We start from the raw sequence: 19,941 nt of genomic DNA, 5'->3' as shown, positions 1-19,941 counted from the left end.
GAGGATTATTGGCTCATTATTATCATCACAGTGACGCAGTAAAGAGAGTAGAAGAGCATCTGTAGAGGAGCTGCTCATTCATTCACAACACTGACCAACACCAGCAGCGCACATGAGGGCCACACGAGCCGCCATTCTCCTCGGTGAGTACAGAGACTCTATGATTGGGAACTAAAACTTTAAAACACAAATGATCAATCAACATTTCTATGCTAAATAACAGCAATCTTAGGTTAAACTGACTTTAAACAGCTTGTGAATATTGCACATACATGTGTATATGCTGTAAATAAACAATGCTGTGTTCCACAGAACTGTTTTTTATTGAGGCAACATGAAGGGATTTAGTCAACTTAGTTTTTACGAACTTCAGTGGATTGAGTATAAATCAATTAAGTTCTCTCTAAAAAACTCAAGAATTGTGTTGTTTCAGGTTTGAACAAACAGCAAACTTAGTTATCCGAGTGTATATATAACTTCATAATCCTTATTGTTTACTTTATTTTCCACTTCTCTAAATGTCCTTCGGTCTTCTCGTGTTGATATGTACAGTGCAGTATGTATGTTTGTCTGTACAGTTCAATCAGAATTGTTAGCCCCCCTGTTTATTTTTTTCCCCAATTTCTGTTTAATGGAGGGAAGATTGTTTCAGAACATTTCTAATCATAATAGTTTTAATAACTCATCTCTAATAACTGATTTATTTTATCTCTGCCATGATGACAGTAAATAATATTTTACTTGATATTCTTCAAGACACTTCTATACAGCTTAAAGTGACATTTAAATTCTTAACTAGGTTAATTAGGTTAACTAGGCAGGTTAGGGTATTTAGGCAAGTCATTGCATAACAGTGGTTTGTTCTGTAGGTTATCATGAAAAAAATGTAGCTTAAAGGGGCTAATAATTTTGTCCCAAAAATGTTTTTTTTTTTTAATTAAAAACTGCTTTTATTCTAGCTGAAATAAAACAAATGAGATTTTCTCCAGAAGAAAAAATATTATCAGACTTACTGTGAAAAATCTCTTGCTCTGTTAAACTTTATTTGGGAAATATTCAAAATAAAAATAAAAAATAAATAAAAAGGGGGCGAATAATTCTGACTTCAACTGTATGCATGTGCACTGAAAAAAATATTCAAAGATGACTCCTTGGATTAACAATTTTAAAGGTACAGTAAGTGGTTGTAAACAATTTGGGTTGATTTAAAACAAATTAAGTTTTGCCAAATTTGATTTGTTTTTGTTTTTTTAATTCAACCCATATAAATTGCTTGCAACAATTTTGCAAAAAAAATCTGTTTTTCAGTGTACCCTGAGCTCCTGAAATGCTGGGTCAAATACTCTCAAAAATATTTGTTTAAACTACTTATTTAAAATGAGCTGAAACAACACAATTCTTGATGTTTTAAGGGAAAACGTAATTGTTTTATGCTCAATCCACTTAAATTTGTAAAATCTAACTAGTTTACTCAGTTAACTTAATTCCTTAATATTCTCCCAACACAAATCGATTGTGAAACCCAGCATTTTTACAGTACACTCTAAATATTGCAACTGCACATAAACATATACAGTTGAAGTCAGAATTATTAGCCCCCCTGAATTATTAGCCCCCCCTGTTTATTTTTTCCCCTATTTCCGTTTGATGAAGAGAAGATTTTTTTTCAACACATTTCCAAGTATGCTAGTTTTAATAACTCATCTTTAATAACTGATTTATTTTATCTTCGTCATGATGACAGTAAACAATATTAGACTAGATATTCTTTAAGACACTTCTATACAGCTTAAAGTGACATTTAAAGGCTTCACTAGGGTAATTAGGGTAACTAGACAGGTTAGTGTAATTAGGCAAGTTATTGTATAATGATGGTTTGTTCTGTAGATTATCGAGAAAAAAATACCTTATAGGGGCTAATAATATTGTCCCAAAAATGACTTTTAAAAAAATTAAAAACTGCCTTTATTCTAGCTGAAATAAAACAAATAAGACTTTCTCCAAAAGAAAAAATATTATCAGACATACTGTGAAAATTTCCTGAATCTGTTAAACATCATTTGGGAAATATTTAAAAAAGAAAAAAATTAAAAGGTGGCCGAATAATTCTGACTTCAACTGTATATATAATATATATAATAATGTATACAGCTTAAATAATGTGTACTGTTCACTTTAATTTCCACTTAATTAAATTATCCTTCTGTACTGTTATGTTGATGTGTGTGTGTGTGTGTGTGTGTGTGTGTGTGTGTGTGTGTGTGTGTGTGTGTGTGTGTGTGTGTGTGTGTGTGTGTGTGTGTGTGTGTGTGTGTGTATACCCTGATCTCCAGAAATGTTTGGTCAAATATACTCCAAATATACTTTGTTCAAGCTGCTTATTTACAATGAGCTGACACAACTCAATTATTGATTGATTTATGCTCAATCCACTTACATTAATACTATATTATATTCAGAAATTATTTATACTTTTTACCTCCTTTTTTGCTTCCAGAGTGGAAGCAAATGAGATGTTACATGGAAATAAATATGTGCATTTAAATAACATATAATGCGATGTTATAACAAAGATGACCCTTAGCTGTTTTTAATTATGTACGGTGTTTATTTTGAATGATTATTATTCCTGATTATTATCAGGAAATACTGTGAAAAATATTTCTGAATCTGTTCAACATCATCTGGGAAACCTTAACTGTATATTTTGTGTTTCTTTACTAAAAGGTGATGTGATAATGAGGCAGTTGTAAATGTGTTTCAGCGTCTCACTTGCTGTTTGGGCTGGTCTGCATTGATGCATCGAGAAGCTCAGACTGTATTTCACACATGGCCGCTTGTGTTTCCCCACACGTCTGCAAGAGTCAACAGAGCACGCTCAGGCAGACCTGCCAATTTAAAGGTATCAGATCCCATCGCCCATGATCCCATGCGGATGTTTAATTAAAAGTTCTCACATCTCAACCAATATTGGTAACAATCAAAACATTACTATCTCCTGCTGACCGCCGAGTCACGGGCTGAGGGATTTGCCTTTTTTTTGTTTTTTTGCCAAAAAGCTGCATAATTGTTTTGCATTAAGATTTAGCATCACATCTAGGCTGTGCTTCTGTAGGATTCCCTCATAGAAAGAACAGCCAGAGAGGAGAAATGGATTTGTGCAAGATGTTAGCATCCTTGACTGATAACAATCCAACAGAGGCTCCTTGTGAATACATATGCCTGTCTACATTTCTGGAGACCGTGAAATATATACCCAGAGGTACATCTGGCTCCATTTCATCAGTAAAATGAACGCTACGGGGCGGTATGATGCCACTGACTGCTTCTGTTCCATTTCATGCTACCGCTGCCCGCTTCTGAATGGCTTTTCTGGGGTTGTCTTGGGATGTGTAGTGGAGTTGACTGCGACGATGGGGTTTGAGTCCAGGGTTCCGTTCTTCGTACCTCGCTTAAATGATCTAAAATGATTTGGCAGATTCTGAATCTTTTAATCTTGATAACTGATCTCTGGCTGATTTGGTTCTTCAAACAAGTTCGTGAATCAGATTAAAATGTCTGGATGAATGTCTGCAACTTTTGTGAAGAATCAAATCACCGTCATATTAACTGTCAAAACATGTTTATGACTGCATAAATGTATTTTTGATTTTTAAAAAGTCACATATTGTTTCTATTTTCATACTTAAATTGTACTAAAGCGTTTTAAAAAGTTCATATTAATAAGTTTTCCCTTTGCACCACCAGGTGGCAGTCTGTGAACTGAATTTCGGGGGTGCAGATTGCATAATTTATATTGCATATAAGTTATAGCTATTAACAAAATAAATAAAGATATATATATATATATATATATATATATATATATATATATATATATATATATATATCTTTATTTATTTTGTTAATAGCTATAACTTATATATATATATATATATATATATATATATATATATATATATATATATATATATATATATATATATATATATAATCCTGTTTATGTGAATTGAACCTGCTTCTGACCGGGTTTAAGCTACCAGAACTGTTGCTATGACAACAACTCTCGGATCAGTTTTGAAGAACGAAACGATCCTGGATCGTGTCAAATCGTCAACATCCAAATCCAGCTAACTGAGTAATCCACGTACGAAGAACAGACCCCAGGGTAGAATAATTCCAGAAAGCATGTAAATAAAAAATAATAAATAAATAAACAACAAGCTGAAGGCATGGTAAAAATCACAAGATCGCGACAGCTTTTCTTTTTTCTAGATTGCTTTAGAAAACACTATTGGTTGGATTTAAGGAAGGGGGTGGGAAGGGGGTCGGCTGAAATGTATATTGCGCCCTCTAGAGGATTTATGCGAGAACAGAACATGCAAGAGAAATTTGAGATCATCAAAAAGCATTCACAGCGGCCTCTAGAGGATTTGCAAAAACTAAAACTGCAAGCAGACGTACAGTTGAAGTCAGAGTTATTTTCCCCCTTTTTTATTTTTTTCCCCAATTTCTGTTCAACTGAGAGCTGGTTTTTTTCTCAACACATTTCTAATCATAATAGCTTTAATAACTCATTTCTAATAACTGATTTATTTTCTTTTTGCCATGATGACAGCACATAATATTAGACTAGATATTCTTCAAGACACTAGTATTCAGCTTAAAGTGACATTTAAAGGCTTCACTAGGGTAATTAGGTTAACTAGGCAGGTTAGGGTAGTTAGGCAAGTTAATGTATAACGATGGTTTGTTCTGGGGATTATTGGGGGGAAAATAGCTTAAAGGGGCTAATAGTTTTGACCTTAAAATGGCTTTTAAAAATTAAAAACTGCTTTTATTTTAGCCGAAATAAAACAAATAAGACTTTCTTCAGAAGACAAAATATTATCAGACACACTGTGAAAATGTCTCTGTTAAACATAATTTGTGAAATATTTAAAAAAGAATAAATAAATAAATTGGGGAATAATTATTCTGACTAAAACTGTACCTACACTTACGTATTTCGCTGTCCCCAGAAATGTAGACCTGGGTACATATCCCCAATGAGCCTGGGTTGTAACAATCTATGGTACCTACTCTATAAATGTGAGTACCTTTGTGTGCTTTCTATACCATCTCCATTCTAATTTGCAGGTTAAGTGCAATTAAAGTACAATCTAAAATGCAAAGTCAATGTATAACTAGCAGAAGCGAACTAATAGATTTTCTAGACAAGCGAATACAAATCAAAGCCAAAGAAACCAAACGGCAAATTTAAAAGCAGACACAAACGCTCTATAACACGCCACCAATTACTGAATCAATAGGGGATTTCCACAAGATAAATGTAAATATTGCAAAATTCTAACTCTGAGAAGAACACGAGGGTTTTAAATGACTAAAAACATGTCTGCGATTGCACAATTGCACACAATTTTCAGTTTGTGATCATATATTTGTATTGATATGGGATACAAACAGTTGTAGTTTGAAACAGATGGAAATATGAGCAGATTGTGATGCGCTTCTATAGAGATCCCATGTGTAGCCACCATTACGCTCATGTTTTTTTTTGTCCGCACAGATCATGTGACCGAAAAAATCATTTGAGGTTGTCTGGGGGTTAATAACAGGCTGCGTCACCCACAACTAAATAAAATTAAAAATTAAAAACTGTTTGACTTCCGGACTCAAAGTTGATTCAGTCAAGGCATTAAAAATGAAGAGGCTTGTCATATGAAGGCTGTTGTTGACTTTTAGAAATACGGTACGTGCAGAAACATACTCTAGTGTGCTTTAAGAATTAATATTACACTAATCTAAAGCCTAAAACCATAAAAGAAACCCCTTTGTTGAAAGCTTTTGGTAACACTTTAGTTTAAGTATTAATATGCTTATTACCAGCGTGTTATTAAGACATTTAAATGACAATGTCTTCAGCATTTACCTAAAACTGAAACAAAAATAGACGCTAAAACAACTCATTCATTCATTTTCCTGTGGCTCAGTCTCTATTTCAGAGGTTGCCACAGCGGAATGAACCGCCAACTATTCCAGCATATGATTTACACAACCCAGTACTGCGAAACACCCATACACTCATACTGTACACTACGGCCAATTTAGTTCATCAATTCCCCCATAGTGCATTGTGTTTGGACTGTGGGGGAAACCGGAGCATCCAGAGGAAACCCACGCCAACATGGGGAGAACATGCAAACTCCACACAGATAACCAACTGGATTCGAACCAGTGACCTTCTTGGTGTGAGCTGAAAGTGCTAACCACACTAACTTACATTGATCTGTCAGTCTTAGTTTCCTCCGCCATCACACAGTTGTACAGTAAGCGGATTAAAGAGTAATAACCTGCAGCTCACGCCGAGACCGTCTGTATATCCAGAGCCCGAGGCAAAACTGAATGAAACCTGAGAGAAAAAATATGTACTCGCCTCAGGCAAAGCAATATATGAGATCATCAGTCCATATTCACATGCGATATTGACTGCAATGTTGATGCATTTTTGCTTCTGAATTTAATAATGAGGTTTCGGAAATCAAAAAGGCCACATTATTTGTTTTAGTTTGGCTGAAATAAAAGCAGTTTTTAATTTTTAAAAGCAATTTTTAGGACAATATTATTGGCCCCTTTTGTTTTTAATTGGCTGCTGGGCCATGTTGGCATTTCTGTGTTTGCATGTTCTCCCAGTGTTGGCATGGGTTCCTTCCGGGTGTTCCCCCACAGTCCAAACACATGAGCTATAGGGGAAGTGAATAAACTAAATTGGTCGTAGTGTATCAGTGTGTGCACGAATGGGAGAGTGTATGGGTGTTTTCCAGTGCTGGGTTGCAGCTGGAAGGGCATTTGCTGTGTAAAACAGATGCTGGAATAGTTGGTGGTTCGTTCCGCTGTGGCGACCCCTGATAAATAAGAGACTGAGCCGAAAGAGAATGAATGAATGAATGAATGAATAAATGAATGAACGAATGAATGAATGAATGGATTTACAAAATATCCCCATGAAGCTCAATCTGTATATAATATTTTTTGGCATAAAATAAAATATAATAAAGTAAAATTTTATATTTTTATTTGTTAATTTTGACTCTGTTTGACTATTCCCCAGAATATACACATGCAACAACACATGACATAATGGTTTTGTGACCATATTGATTACAAATTAGACTGTCAATATAATCAAATGACCTTTACATATATATATATATATATATATATATATATATATATATATATATATATATATATATATATATATATATATATATATATATATATATATATAAATAGTTGAAGTCAGAATTATTAGCCCCCCTTTAATTTTTCTTTTTTAAATATTTCCCAAATTATGTTTTGTATTAGTGTTGTGTGAATGGTAGAGTGTATGGGTGTTTTCCAATGCTGGGTTGCAGCTGAAAGGGCATTTGCTGAGTAAAACAAATGCTGGAATAGTTGCTGGTTCATTCCGCTGTGGCCACTCCTGATAAATAAGAGACTGAGCCGAAAGAAAAGGAAAAAATGAATGTATATCTCAAAACATAAACATAATAAACGGTCAACACTGCATACATAGCCTCCAGCAGGAATTAATCAGAAGCTATTAAAATTAATGAAGACATTGACAGCAGACTGTCCGCTCATGTCGCAGTGTTTCATGCACATCAATATGTTGATAATGCACAGAAAAAAGAGCTTATCATAACCTGTTGTTCCGGTTTACATGTGAACCAATAACCTGACAATGTCAGTCAACCACTTTTACAGAACTTCATTAATAAATCAGATTATTTCCCGTTAGTTATGTCTAAACAACGCATACCTAATTTGTTTGGACAGTTGTCATTTTTAATAAATCATTAGAAACTCCTGTCAGCAGAAAACGTAGGGCTCACTGTTATGACTGTACTTGGTCACACCTTACAATGAGGATTTATTCATTAGTGTAAGTTAACATATTTACTAACATTCAGATTTCCAAAGGGGGTGTACTCATTCACACTGAACACTAGCGCTTGTTATTAACAATGTATCAGTGCACTTCATTATTTTGTACAAATTCGTTTGCCTCCATAATCTTTCATCAAATACTATAACCTTCCCTTTAGGTTGAGGCCATCAGTCCTTTAGGGCAGAGCTATCATTAATGTAGGCTGGAAAAGTCAGTCCTTTAGGGTGGGGTTATTAGTTAGAGATAGGCTAACCATCCCTTAGAGCAGGAATATCATTACTTTAAAGCCATGTTATCTGGCTTTAGGGCGGGACTATAATTTCTTTAGGGCGGGACTATCAATCCTTTAGGGCGGAGCTACCAGTACTTTATGGCAGGACTTATTAGTCCTTTAGGGTGGGACTAGGGCAGGACTATCACTCATTTAGGGTGGAGCTATCAGTACTTTAGGGTGGGACTATCAGTCCTTTAGGGCGGAGCTATCAGTCCTTTATGGTGGGGCTATCAGTCTGTATGGGGCTATCAGTCCTTTAGGGTGGGACTAAAAGTACTTTAAAACAGTCTATTAGTGCAGGACTATCAATCCTTTAGGGTAGGACTATAATTACTTCAGGGCGGGACTATGAGTTCTTTAGGCGGCGCTATCAGTACTTTAGGGCGGGACTATTACTTTGTTTAAGGCAGGACTATTAGTCCTTTAGAGTGGACCTATCAATACTTTAAAGCCATTCTATCAGTCCTTTAGGGCGGGACTATGAGTCCTTTAGGTCGGAGCTTTCAGTAGTTTAGGGCAGGGATATCAATCCTTTATGGTGGGGCTATCTGTCTGTAAGGGCGGGGTTATCAGTCATTTAGGGTGGAGCTATCAGTAGTTTAGGACAGGGCTTTCAGTCCTTTATGGTGGGGCTAATTACTTTAGGGCAGAGCTATCAGTATTTCAGGGCAGGGATATCAGTCCTTTAGGGCGGGATTATTACTTTGTTTAGGGTGGGTCTATCAATCCTTTAGGGTGGAGCTTTCAGTAGTTTAGGGCGTGGATATCAATCCTTTATGGTGGGGCTATCTGTCTGTAAGGGCGGGGTTATCAGTCATTTAGGGTGGAGCTATCAGTAGTTTAGGACAGGGCTTTCAGTCCTTTATGTTGGGGCTAATTACTTTAGGGCGGAGCTATCAGTACTTTAGGGCAGGGATATCAGTCCTTTAGGGCGGGATTATTACTTTGTTTAGGGTGGGTCTATAAATCCTTTAGGGTGGAGCTTGCAGTAGTTTCGGGCGGGGCTAACAATTCTTTATGGTAAGGCTATCTGTTTGTTAGGGCGGGGCTATCAGTCCTTTAGGGTGGGGCTATCTGTCTGTTAGGGCGGGGTTATCAGTCCTTTAGGAGGGGGCTATCAGTGCTTTAGAGTGGGACTATCAATACTTTAAAGCCATACTTTTAGTCCTTTAGGGCGGGACTATCAGTCCTTTAGGGCGGGGCTATTAGTCCGTTAAAGCGGGACCATCAGTAATTAAGAGTGGGGCTATCAACCCTTTAGGGTGGAGCTATCATGCATGTCTTGCTTTCATCCATTAGTCAGTCTTCCTCCACTTTTTTTCCCCCAAAGGACAATATCAAGCCCTGTCCTACTTTTTTTCTAATTTCAGGACTATTTCAAGTGGATATACGTCATGGTACGGGAAAAAGGCCAATCTTAACTTCTGTTTCATGACTTTAAAGGACTGTTTTCTTTTCTCTGTGTAAGATGGCGCCTGCCGTATGACTAATGTGGAGAGGTGCAGCGGATCTCTCAAGATGATGCTCGAGGGATCACCTGCACTGCGGGGCTGTGTGTGTTCACTGACAGAGCCCTGCAGAACTCTACAACAGCTCTATTCACACTGCCAGCCTCACTGGGGTAAATGATGCAACACAGACTGTACAATAAACATCATCAACATATAAATAATGCAAGATCAGCCCTACAGACAGCAGCGGTGACATGCTGTTGATTACCAGTCAATGATACTGACTCATCATTCAGCCTAAAACATGCCAGACATGTGCCAAGTCAGGTCTTTTTTTATTAGTGTAGTGTTTTATTTATTTATTACACAATAGGCCTAAATACAGTGGAACTATGATGTCAATTTGTATGCAGAAACCCGGATGCGAGTTAGCACTTCCATTGTCCCAGGGTCAATGGGTTTTTTGAATGGGATTTAGCTGAAATTGCTTAAATAATGTGCATGGTTAACACAAACTCATTATACTTTCACGTTTATTCTACGACATGAAACACATCATTTAGACCCCACTCTTTTAAAACTTTTACAACTGTAAAAGCAAATGTATTTTCTATTAGGAAACGCACACATAGGTCTATATTCAATAATGTGTGTTGTTATCAAAAATAGTTTTTAAAAAATTCAAAACTGCTTTTATTCTAGCCGAAACAAAACAAATAAGACTTTTTCTAGAAGAAAAAATATTATCAGACATACTGTGAAAAAGTCCTTACTCTGTCAATTATCATTTGGGAAATATTTAAAAAAGAATCGAAAAAAATCTAAACGGGGCTAATAATTATGACTTCAACTGAGTGTGTGTGTGTGTGTGTATATATATATATATATATATATATATATATATATATATATATATATATATATATATATATGCACAATAATATTTAAATAAATTTGAAATATTTAAATAAAAAGTTTTATTGTTATACAATATATATATATTTATATACTTTATTGGAATTTAAGTGTATGTGCTTGAATAAGTGTGTATGGCTAAGTCCCATTACTGGCTAGCAGCTGGAAGGGCATCAGCTGTGTAAAACATATGCTGGATAAGTTGGCGGTTCATTCCGCTGTGGTGACCCCGGATGAATAAATGCACTAAGTCCAAGACAAATGAATAAAAGTATCATAAAAGCAGACAGCAGGGCTTTTTTATTTATAGTCAGAGTTCCTAAGAAACTAAGAAACAACCTAAATGTACCACTTGTCAATCAATTCAATTTGGCATTTCTTTAATTCAGAAGAACAGAAGAAGGTTTAGCAAAATGGATTTTGAGGATCAGAATAAATCCTGACAGATTTCTTTTTGTTTTTGTGGACTGTCCCTTGCTTTCCAGCTCTAAAAAACAAACATCTTGAAGCCAGTGAACACAAAGCACACGGTAAGGCCCGATCCCATTTCTGTTTTATACCCCCTACTCCTATAGGCTGATTTATACTTCTGCATCAAGTGCACGCGTATGCGGCGCAGCCTATGTGTGGTTGCATAGCCAAAAAAGGGGGGGAGGGGGGAGGAAAATTGGGTATGCCTCGCCCTCTCTTCCTATTTCAGTTAAGACTATGTCAAAAACGCACAATTAAAAGCACTGTGCATCATCTTTAATTGTGAGCATGCTGTAATCCCTTATTGTACTCCGTCCTTCCAGCACTCCACGCAGACAGACCTTGTCTTGAGGAGATTGCAGCTTGTCTTGGAGAGGAGAGCTGTAACAGGCCCATGGTGCCGCTTCTCCAGGAGTGCAAGGCTTCCTCATGTAATCAGTGCACAGAGGCGATACGGCAGTTCTACTCGGCTCTTCCTCACAGTGTGGCTGAAACACTGGTGTTCTGTGAATGTGGTGCACAAGACCAGCAATGCCAGGAGATGAAGGCTCTTATCCACTACGGATCCTGTGTGAGCGAGCAGACGCAGACACCCTGGACCTGTTTGGAAGCGCTGGACAGCTGCTTTGAGGATGCTTCGTGCAGGTTAGAACTGAAAACTTATAGCAAAAACCGCACACAAAAATTCTAAGAACTGGCTCGTTTCCACTGAGCAGTATAGTACAGCAGGGTCCACAAGCCTCAGATGACAGTCCAGTACTTGACTTGGTAAATTGCTAGACTGTGATGCTATTGGCTCTTTTTAAAAAGGGGGAGGAGCTAATCAATGATGTCACATATCAACAAAGCTGCAGATTTCAAGTTACTTCAGGGGATCTTAAAAACAAGTTAATGGACACTATCATACACCCGGTGCAATTAGGTGCAAGACGTGTTTGGCACGATTTGCTGCTATTTTTTTAGACCAGCGCAACCGAATTTAATATGGTTGTTAGACTGTGGCACTTTTTTGTGTTGTCAATATGCTTGTGTTTATATAAGTCCATTATTGTGTGTGTAACATTTGTATATGCATTTATGTGTTTATATTCTGTGCGATTCGGGGAAAAAAATCTAATTGCGATTTATTTTAATTTTTTTTGTTGACAGATTGCGATTTCGATTTGATTTGCAAATTAAATTAGTAGTCAAGTCAATAATTCAATATTTTGTATTGGAGCTTCTTACTGCTAAAATGCAGTGAGTGCTAAAAAAAAAGGAACTTAAAAGATATTACCTTATTGTTGGAGCCATTTGAGATATTTATATAAATTTATATTTTATTTGTTTATTTGTTGAAGGATTGAATAAGATTAATAATATTATAAAGTATTATTCTGTGTCACTGATCGAGTGGTTTAGTGATATAGATTGACTCCACCTATACGTCACGTCAGCTCACCTGCTTACGTAAGGGCTCACAGGTGATGGGTGATCAGCTGGCAGGAGTAGCGGGGAAACAGTTTTTTGGCCGTGTTTGTTTGTAGCATTTGTAAGAAAAATAATGTTAATTTTGAGATATAAATGCTTGGACGCGTCATGAACATCACTGCTCCAGTCAAAACGGCTCCGTACTAACTAGATGATGCTGCAGACCGTTATACCAGCCTGATCTCACGAGAAAACGTAAGTATTTTACGTTTTGCCAGTTTAGTGGCTAATTCGTACGAATTCGTACGATTTCATTCGTAAGAAATGATACGATTTTAAAAAGGAGGCGTGGCACCTAACCCCACCCCTAACCCCAACCGTCATTGGGGGATAAGCAAATTGTACTAAATTGTACGAATTAGATCGTACGAATTCATACGAATTAGCCACTAAATGAAAAAGTTACGAATTGCCGTGAGATTGTGTTGGTTATACTTATATTAGCAAACAACTCTGAAATTGTACTTTGCTGTTGCTTGATAATAGATTGAGTGTCACTGGCAGTACTTTTAGTTGACATTTTAGCAAGGGCGTAGGTTTGCACTGGCCATTGGTAGGAACCATTTATATATATATATATATCAGAGGTCGCATTAACCGAAGGTCGCGTTAACCGAATATTTTCTGTCATTGACAGATTTTTTCCAGCAGTGACGGAAAAATCTGAAGGTGATCCATCATTTTGACGGATTACGCTAAGGGGGATCTATTGTAATTTGCAGATAACTGTAATTCCCACTCCTGTCCAGATGATGGCGATTGCCCTTGTTTTGTCTCCTCTTTGTCACCCATAGATATATATACATTAGATGTCGCCTGGCCTATTGTTGTCTATTGGACGGAATGCGTCAATAGCGCCGCCATCTTGCTACAGGGTAGTGCTCCTTTGAAATGAATGCGGGACCAAGGTACAGTGGAGGACTGTGGCCATCCAAAGCCAGAGATATACACATATACACATATATCTATGATCGGGAGTTTTCCTGGATGTTAGTGTGTAATTTTTTTTTCTAATTACGAAACTTATAATTTTACATCACTTTTCTACATTGATGGATCAGTGACCGCACGGGCATTCCTGACAAAAAGCTTGTGTTTGTGTGAACAGAAATGTACTATTCACCCTCCCTGTTAAATCTGATCTAATCATGTCCTGAAACACAGCTCCTCTCCTGCTTTCACTGCTCATACTGACTGAGGGAGCGATTCGTTTGTGAATGAATCCCCCGAACGACTCGTTCACTAACGTTAGTCGACAATAATACAAGTTTCTGGCAGAGCAGCATCTCGTTGTCATATTTCTTTTGCATTTTTTGCTGATTTTATTCAACAAAACTAGCATAAGCCGAGTGTTTAGTGCGAGTTGGAGCTGCATTGCCGTATGGTGAATGCAGTAAGTGACTGTTATCATCAATAACGACAAAAACAGAAAAAAAGTTAATATTACCTATGAAATGTTCTGCCTTTGTGCTTTGTTTTCTATGTTTGCTCGTTACTACACCCGTAGACAGCACTAAAGTCCCGCATCTTTACGTAATAACACTGTCTTGACTAGTGCGGTTGAATGACGTTTGTCCTGGGAGCACTGTACCAATGTGGCGGCGCTATTGACGCATGCTGAGGGTCCCTATGCGATATCTAGTGTATATATCTATGTTTGTCACCGATGTGTACAGTTGCAAAATGTCACAGCAGCTGAGTGTGAGAGGTTTCTTTAAACGGCCAAATAGTTGTGATATTAATAATAAGGGTGAGGAAAAAGAGCAAGTGATGCAGTGGACGATGAAGAACAGACAGACAAAAATCCGATCCAAACAAGCAAGGAGGTCAGGTTTATTGTTTGTATATTGACGTTCTTGTGCACTACAAAATAATTTGTTCATTTTTGGTATTGTTTGTTTCTTGCAATCAATATACGTTTATTATTATTCATTTTGTCCTTTGTTTGATTGTTTTTGTTATAGGATATGTGCTGTTTGCATTTTATTCAAAGGTTAAACGCAGTGCCTACGCTTTGTTTACATTATAGACTGCATTTGCTGGTATATCAACTCAAATGGTTGTAAGTACCCGTGTAATACCAAAAGGTTTTATTTGAGGGTATATGAAGACTGAGTCGCGCCAGAGACTGTGCAGAGCACATTACTCGCGGGCCCGATTTTGGCTCGGATGCGGCAGCGTCGGCTCGCTTACAGCTGCCGCATGTGACCCGATTGACACGGGCCGGAAACGGGCAGTGAATCCACAGGCATATTATTATTATTAATATTATTATATTTTGTTTGAATTATTTTTATTATTCAAATGGCCATTTCTGATAAGAGATGAATGTGCTGGCCAGTTTGTTATTTGCCTTTAGGCTTCAGTTTTTTCAGAAGGAAAGTGTGCTCACTCATTTGGCTAGTAAGACTGTCACACACAGACGGCAGCAGGGGCTGACTGGGACAAAAATTCAGCCCTGGCACTGTACCCACACCAGCCCACATTACCACACCGACACAGCCCCACCCACGGACACGCACATTCACTAGTTATTTTGGTGTACAGATGGTGAAATAATATGATATTCTTGCCAGATTTTGATTATGTCCGGGTAACTTCGGATTGGGTCGGCCCATCTTAAAACCAGGAGGCAGTTGCCGATTGGGCAAAATGTTTAACATTTATTACTATTTATTACGATCATCATAACATCACATCTAGCAAGAGATAAAAGCTGTCTGCACTTAAAAACAGTACATATTAAAAAAACATGAACTGACCGGCCCACATTTAAAAATTGGTCCGGCCCTTCTGGAATTTGCCAGAATTGCCAGATGGCCAGTGGACGGCAGTCATGCATTTGCTCTGAGTGAGGAAAGTTGAATAATGTGTCATATTAGCTAATCGCAACGTTTTAATACGCAATTGAGATTCGATTTGGATTAATCGCACAGCCCTATTTATAACCACGTCCAAGGAATGTGGAGGTCACGAGTCACTGGCATTATTGTTTTCGGGGTCGCGGGCTGAAAAGTTTGGGAACCCCTGATTTAAACAACGAATACAGCCATAATCAAATGTTCCCTATCATATTAAAGTATTTTAATTCACTTGAATTATACATGTGTTGTATATCAATCCACTTTAAAGAAAATGAATGGAAAATCCTTTAGATGCATTCTGGAAAGAGCAACATGCATCTCTATTATTTACATAACGCATTCCTTCAGGAGTCGAGATTATAATAAGAACTGTCATATCAAATTAAACATGCTTTGAATAAATCCATGCCAGTCAGAGAGTTTATTCTTCCCAAGGTGCCGCTGTTTAAAACCAGCTGTTTTTTTTTATGATTATTATTCACAGGCAGGTTTTTAACCGGTTCCTGTCCAAATGCTTTGAGGCGGAGGAATCTGCATTTGATTCCACCAGTGACTGGCTGTATCTCCTAGACCCAGACTTCTTTCTTGGGGAGGACGTCGAATGCAGGGCAGCATTTGTGGAAACAGTGGGTTCAGTACTGCATCACCCATGCACGTGTGCCGGACTGCATCATCATCACCAATATAAGTGTGATGAGCTGAAGCTAATTTTCCAAGACAAGTCCCTCTTCAGTGAGTACTTTTGGATTGTTTTTGGCTAGCTTAAAGTTGGAAAGAAATCAAAATGTACTATTATTGTTTTTATAAGTGTAAATATAATACTGCTTGTTATAAACAATGTGTCTGTGCTCCTTTATACAATTATTTTGAAAAAATGAACTTGCCTCCATTTTTAATCAAACACCATAACCTTGCCTCCCACTCAAAGAGTTTTCTTAACTTCTGGTCACATGAAATGCCTTTAGGGCGGGGCTATCAGTTATTTAGGGTGGGGCTATTAGTCTTTTCGGGCGGGGCTATCAGTCCTTTAGGGTGGGGCTATCTGTCATTTAGGGTGGGGTTACTAGTCCTTTAGGGTGGGGCTATCAGTCATTTAGGGTGGGGATATTAGTCCTTTAGGGTGGGGCTATCAGTCAGTTAGGGTGAGGCTATCAGTCATTTAAGGTGGGACTATTAGTCCTTTAGGCAGGGCTATCAGACCTTTAGGGCAGGACTATTAGCCATTTGGGGCGGGGCTATCAGTCTTTTAGGGTAGGACTATCATTCCTTTAGGGCGGAACTATCATTCCTTTAGGGCGGGACTATCATTCCAATAGGATGGTACTGTCAATCCTTTAGGGCGGGGCTATCAGTATTTAGGGAGGGTCTATCAGTAATTTAGGGCGGGACTATCAGTCCTTTAGGGTGGGACTATCATTGCTATAGGGTGGGGCTGTCATTCCTTTAAGGCGGGACTATCATTTCTTTAGGGCGAGACTGTCATTCCATTAGGACGAGACTGTCATTCCTTTAGGGCAGGGCCATCAGTATTTAGGGAGGGGCTATCAGTCCTTTAAGGAGGGAATATCATTGCTTTAGGGTGGGGCTATCAGTCTTTTAAGGAGGGAATATCATTGCTTTAGGGTGGGGCTATCAGTCTTTTAAGGAGGGAATATCATTGCTTTAGGGTGGGGCTATCAGTCCTTTAGGACGGGGTGATCATTCCATTAGGGTGGGACTATCAGTTCTGTAGGGCGGGACTGTCAGTCCTTTAGGGTCAGGGCTATAAGTATTTAGGGAGGGGCTATCATTCCTTTAGGGCGAGCCTTCATTCCTTTAGGGAGGGGCTATCAGTATTTAGGGAGGGGCTATCAGTCCTTTAGGGTGGGACTATCATTGCTTTAGAGCGGGACTATCATTCCATTAGGACGGGACTGTCATTCTTATAGGTCGGGCCTATTAGTATTTAGGGAGGGGCTAACAGTCCTTTAAGGCGGGACTATCAGTCCTTTAGGGTGAAGCTATCAGTTTTGTAAGGCGGGACTATCAGTCCTTTAGAATGGGACTGTCATTCCTTTAGTGCTGGGCTATCCGTCCTTTGGGCCGGGACTATCATTCCTTTAGGGCTGGGTCTCATTCCTTTAGGGAGGCGCAATCAGTCCTTTAGTTAACTTCCATTTCATTGTGTTTTTAAAGTCTGCATGAAACAGAAGTTGCTGAGGCTTTTGTTTCAGTATGTTGATTTACTCACAATTGTAACATAATGATAAGTAGAGGGCGGGGCTTACTTTTATGCGCATCATTCCCTGATAGCAAACGAACAGTAAGAAGAGTGTGGTTAATAATACTGTGGCTGTGTCAAACTGACGTCAACAGAATAAGAGCCAATCCAGAAGCAGATGCTCACACTAAAGATTGTAGATTACCAATCAACTTGCACGGATTCATTGTTCCCTTTAAATCTAGCAATGTGAGCTAGCAAAATAAACACAACATAATCTTTGATTTCACACAGACTTTAACATCTGTGTGTTTGATTTCTGCTTGTGTTACTGCTGGAATATTCTCATTGTGATTAATGTGTTCACTGTGATAAATCATAGAGCGCTCAAGGAGAAAAGACAGTTTACTACATGGAAAACCTCATGAACCAAACACACAACAACAACCTAGCAATGAACCGAGCCCTGATCAGCAACGGATAGATGGAGCAAATCTCATACATGGACAGTCCAATGACTCAAGCAACGGACAGCAAGAAACCAATGAATCACACGTCCAGCAGAAGCTGTTGAGTGGTGAGTCCATTCATCGAAATGTGGGATTTTTAGCTTGAACGTAAAATGATTATGGATGCTTGTTCAAACTAACTATCTAAAATGAGCTGAAACAACACAAATCTTGAGGTTTTTAGGTGGACAACTCAATTGTTTTATGTTCAGTCCACTTAAATTTGTCTAAACAATTATGTTAACCTAATCAATTAGTGTTGGGGAAACATTAATGAATTAAGTCCCCTAATAGAAAGTGGACTGAACATAAAGCAATTAAGTTGTCGCAAAGAAAACCTCAAGAATTGTGTTGTTTCAGCTCAATTAAGATAAGTAATGTAATGTTTTGAGTGTTTTGTCATCTGCTGTAATTAAACAAATTATCGTTTTTATCCCAGATCAGCTGCTGTACCTCCTGATATACATCTCTGCATTAATGGTGCTGGTTTTGTTTATAGTCAGCCTTGTTTTACACAGAGTAAGGTGAGTTATCGGTGTTTTAATGGAGTGTTTCTCAACCATGTACACGGAGGATCAGCCACACTGCATGTTTTGCATGTCTGCTTTGTCTGTCACACCCATTACAGCTCTGATCTGAATCTAGTGGGTTTTGTGAAGGATACATGGTAAACGTGCAGAGCTGGTGCTCCTCCAGGAACGTGGTTGAGAAACACTGGTTTAATTCACACCAAATAATGCAGATTTTAGTTTTTGATTATTACATAATGAGCAATTGTTTTCTGTTTGACATGCTTTTAGGAGGATTCACCAGGCTGCTGGTAAACCAACGTTCGAGGACCAGCAGTCAAAGTCTCTGATGATGTTGTCATCGGTCATTATTTGAGCCATTTGATAAAACTCTGGCTTCATCAAAGACATTTCTGATTTGCACATTTATGAATCTGGACCACAAAACCCATTGTATAATTAGGGATTTTTTTGTTTAATGCCAAAAATTAATAGAATATTATGTAAACATTGTGTTCAATATTTATTGTATCTTTTTTTTCTTGTTTTTTTTATTTATTTTTTTTATACTTTAAATATATCATTTTTTTATTTTACTCTTATTTTTAGTAATGTGCTTTGCTGAGAACTTTATTTAGAGAGCTTTAAAGGTAATTTTCTCTCTCCAATTTCAGATTTTAATTTGAATAAATATTTAATATTTAAATATTGTCCATCCTGACAAACCATGTATCAGTGGAAAGCTTGTTTATTCAACTTTTATGTGATGTACACGGCAAAAATATGTTGCTAGTCCAAATATCTTAATATTAATTCTTAAATAAAGAAGCAACTTTTTCACAAGCAAAACATATTGTTTCAATTTAATAAATACCATGTCATAATTAAATGAGTTTAACCTTCCATCTGCCAATAGGGTAAGCAAACAATTTTATTTATTTTTTTGACATAAGATAATTTCATTATTTTGCTTGTTTTAAGGAAGAATTTACTTAATTTTGACATATTAGTTTTGTGGTCCAGAATCATATTTTAGTTAGTTCTCAAATTTTAATTGTGTGTTAATATTATGCAGTATGCTGCCCCTTTGTGCATTAACACCCCAAATAAATGTTATAATAAATGTGACCATAAATAATACATTTGATCAATCTTTATTTGTTCCTAGAACTGTTCATATCTTGCAGTTACGACTTTTCCCCTTAGAGTGTTTCAACTTATAAATTGTAAGCATGATTCAAACTCAGAATTGCAATCTAATAAAAGATCTGATGAAAATAATTGCAAAGTGCCTGAATTTAAAGATGTAAGCTCAGAATTCTGA

General features: G+C 37.4%; 3 protein-coding genes across 28 annotated transcripts in view; 2 read left to right on the top strand and 1 right to left on the bottom strand.

Annotated features, from left to right (window-relative positions):
• lrrc1 (leucine rich repeat containing 1) overlaps positions 1-19,941 on the top strand; it is a 593,918-nt gene that overhangs the window by 309,724 nt on the left and 264,253 nt on the right. The gene's annotated exons all lie outside the window — the stretch shown is intronic.
• Positions 1-19,941, bottom strand: part of hmgcll1 (3-hydroxymethyl-3-methylglutaryl-CoA lyase like 1) — a 238,908-nt gene that overhangs the window by 164,468 nt on the left and 54,499 nt on the right. For 2 of the 26 annotated variants that reach the window (XR_015505370.1, XM_087278419.1), the window contains exon 11: positions 96-177. The exons of the other annotated variants lie outside the window; for them this stretch is intronic. Coding sequence is in view for 1 of the 2 variants with exons in the window: in XM_087278419.1 (XP_087134545.1) it covers positions 96-177 (82 nt within the window). In the remaining variant the exon portion in view is untranslated. The remainder of the gene's footprint in view (positions 1-95; positions 178-19,941) is intronic. 26 annotated transcript variants of the gene reach the window in all.
• On the top strand, positions 2-19,757 carry gfral (GDNF family receptor alpha like). Its single transcript, XM_087278959.1, has 9 exons — positions 2-143; positions 2,765-2,902; positions 9,697-9,849; positions 11,080-11,124; positions 11,389-11,710; positions 15,884-16,131; positions 17,982-18,176; positions 18,548-18,632; positions 18,909-19,757. The coding sequence occupies exons 1-9, from the start codon at positions 113-115 to the stop codon at positions 18,991-18,993; spliced, it is 1,302 nt and encodes a 433-aa protein (XP_087135085.1). The 5' UTR covers positions 2-112; the 3' UTR covers positions 18,994-19,757.

This window comes from Danio rerio, chromosome 13, assembly GCF_052040795.2.
Source record: "Danio rerio strain M-AB ecotype USA chromosome 13, GRCz13ab, whole genome shotgun sequence".
Classification (NCBI taxonomy): Eukaryota; Metazoa; Chordata; class Actinopteri; order Cypriniformes; family Danionidae; genus Danio; species Danio rerio.
Note: the sequence above shows the minus strand (reverse complement) of the source record. Positions and strands in the feature narration are given on the sequence as shown.

Bases quoted from the DNA above. Each gene is read 5' to 3' on its own strand.
- gfral (XM_087278959.1), top strand. From the start codon at position 113: ATGAGGGCCACACGAGCCGCCATTCTCCTCG. The intron at 16,132-17,981 runs GTGAGTACTTTT...GATAAATCATAG, and splicing joins CCAAGACAAGTCCCTCTTCA to AGCGCTCAAGGAGAAAAGAC. The intron at 18,633-18,908 runs GTGAGTTATCGG...ACATGCTTTTAG, and splicing joins CTTGTTTTACACAGAGTAAG to GAGGATTCACCAGGCTGCTG.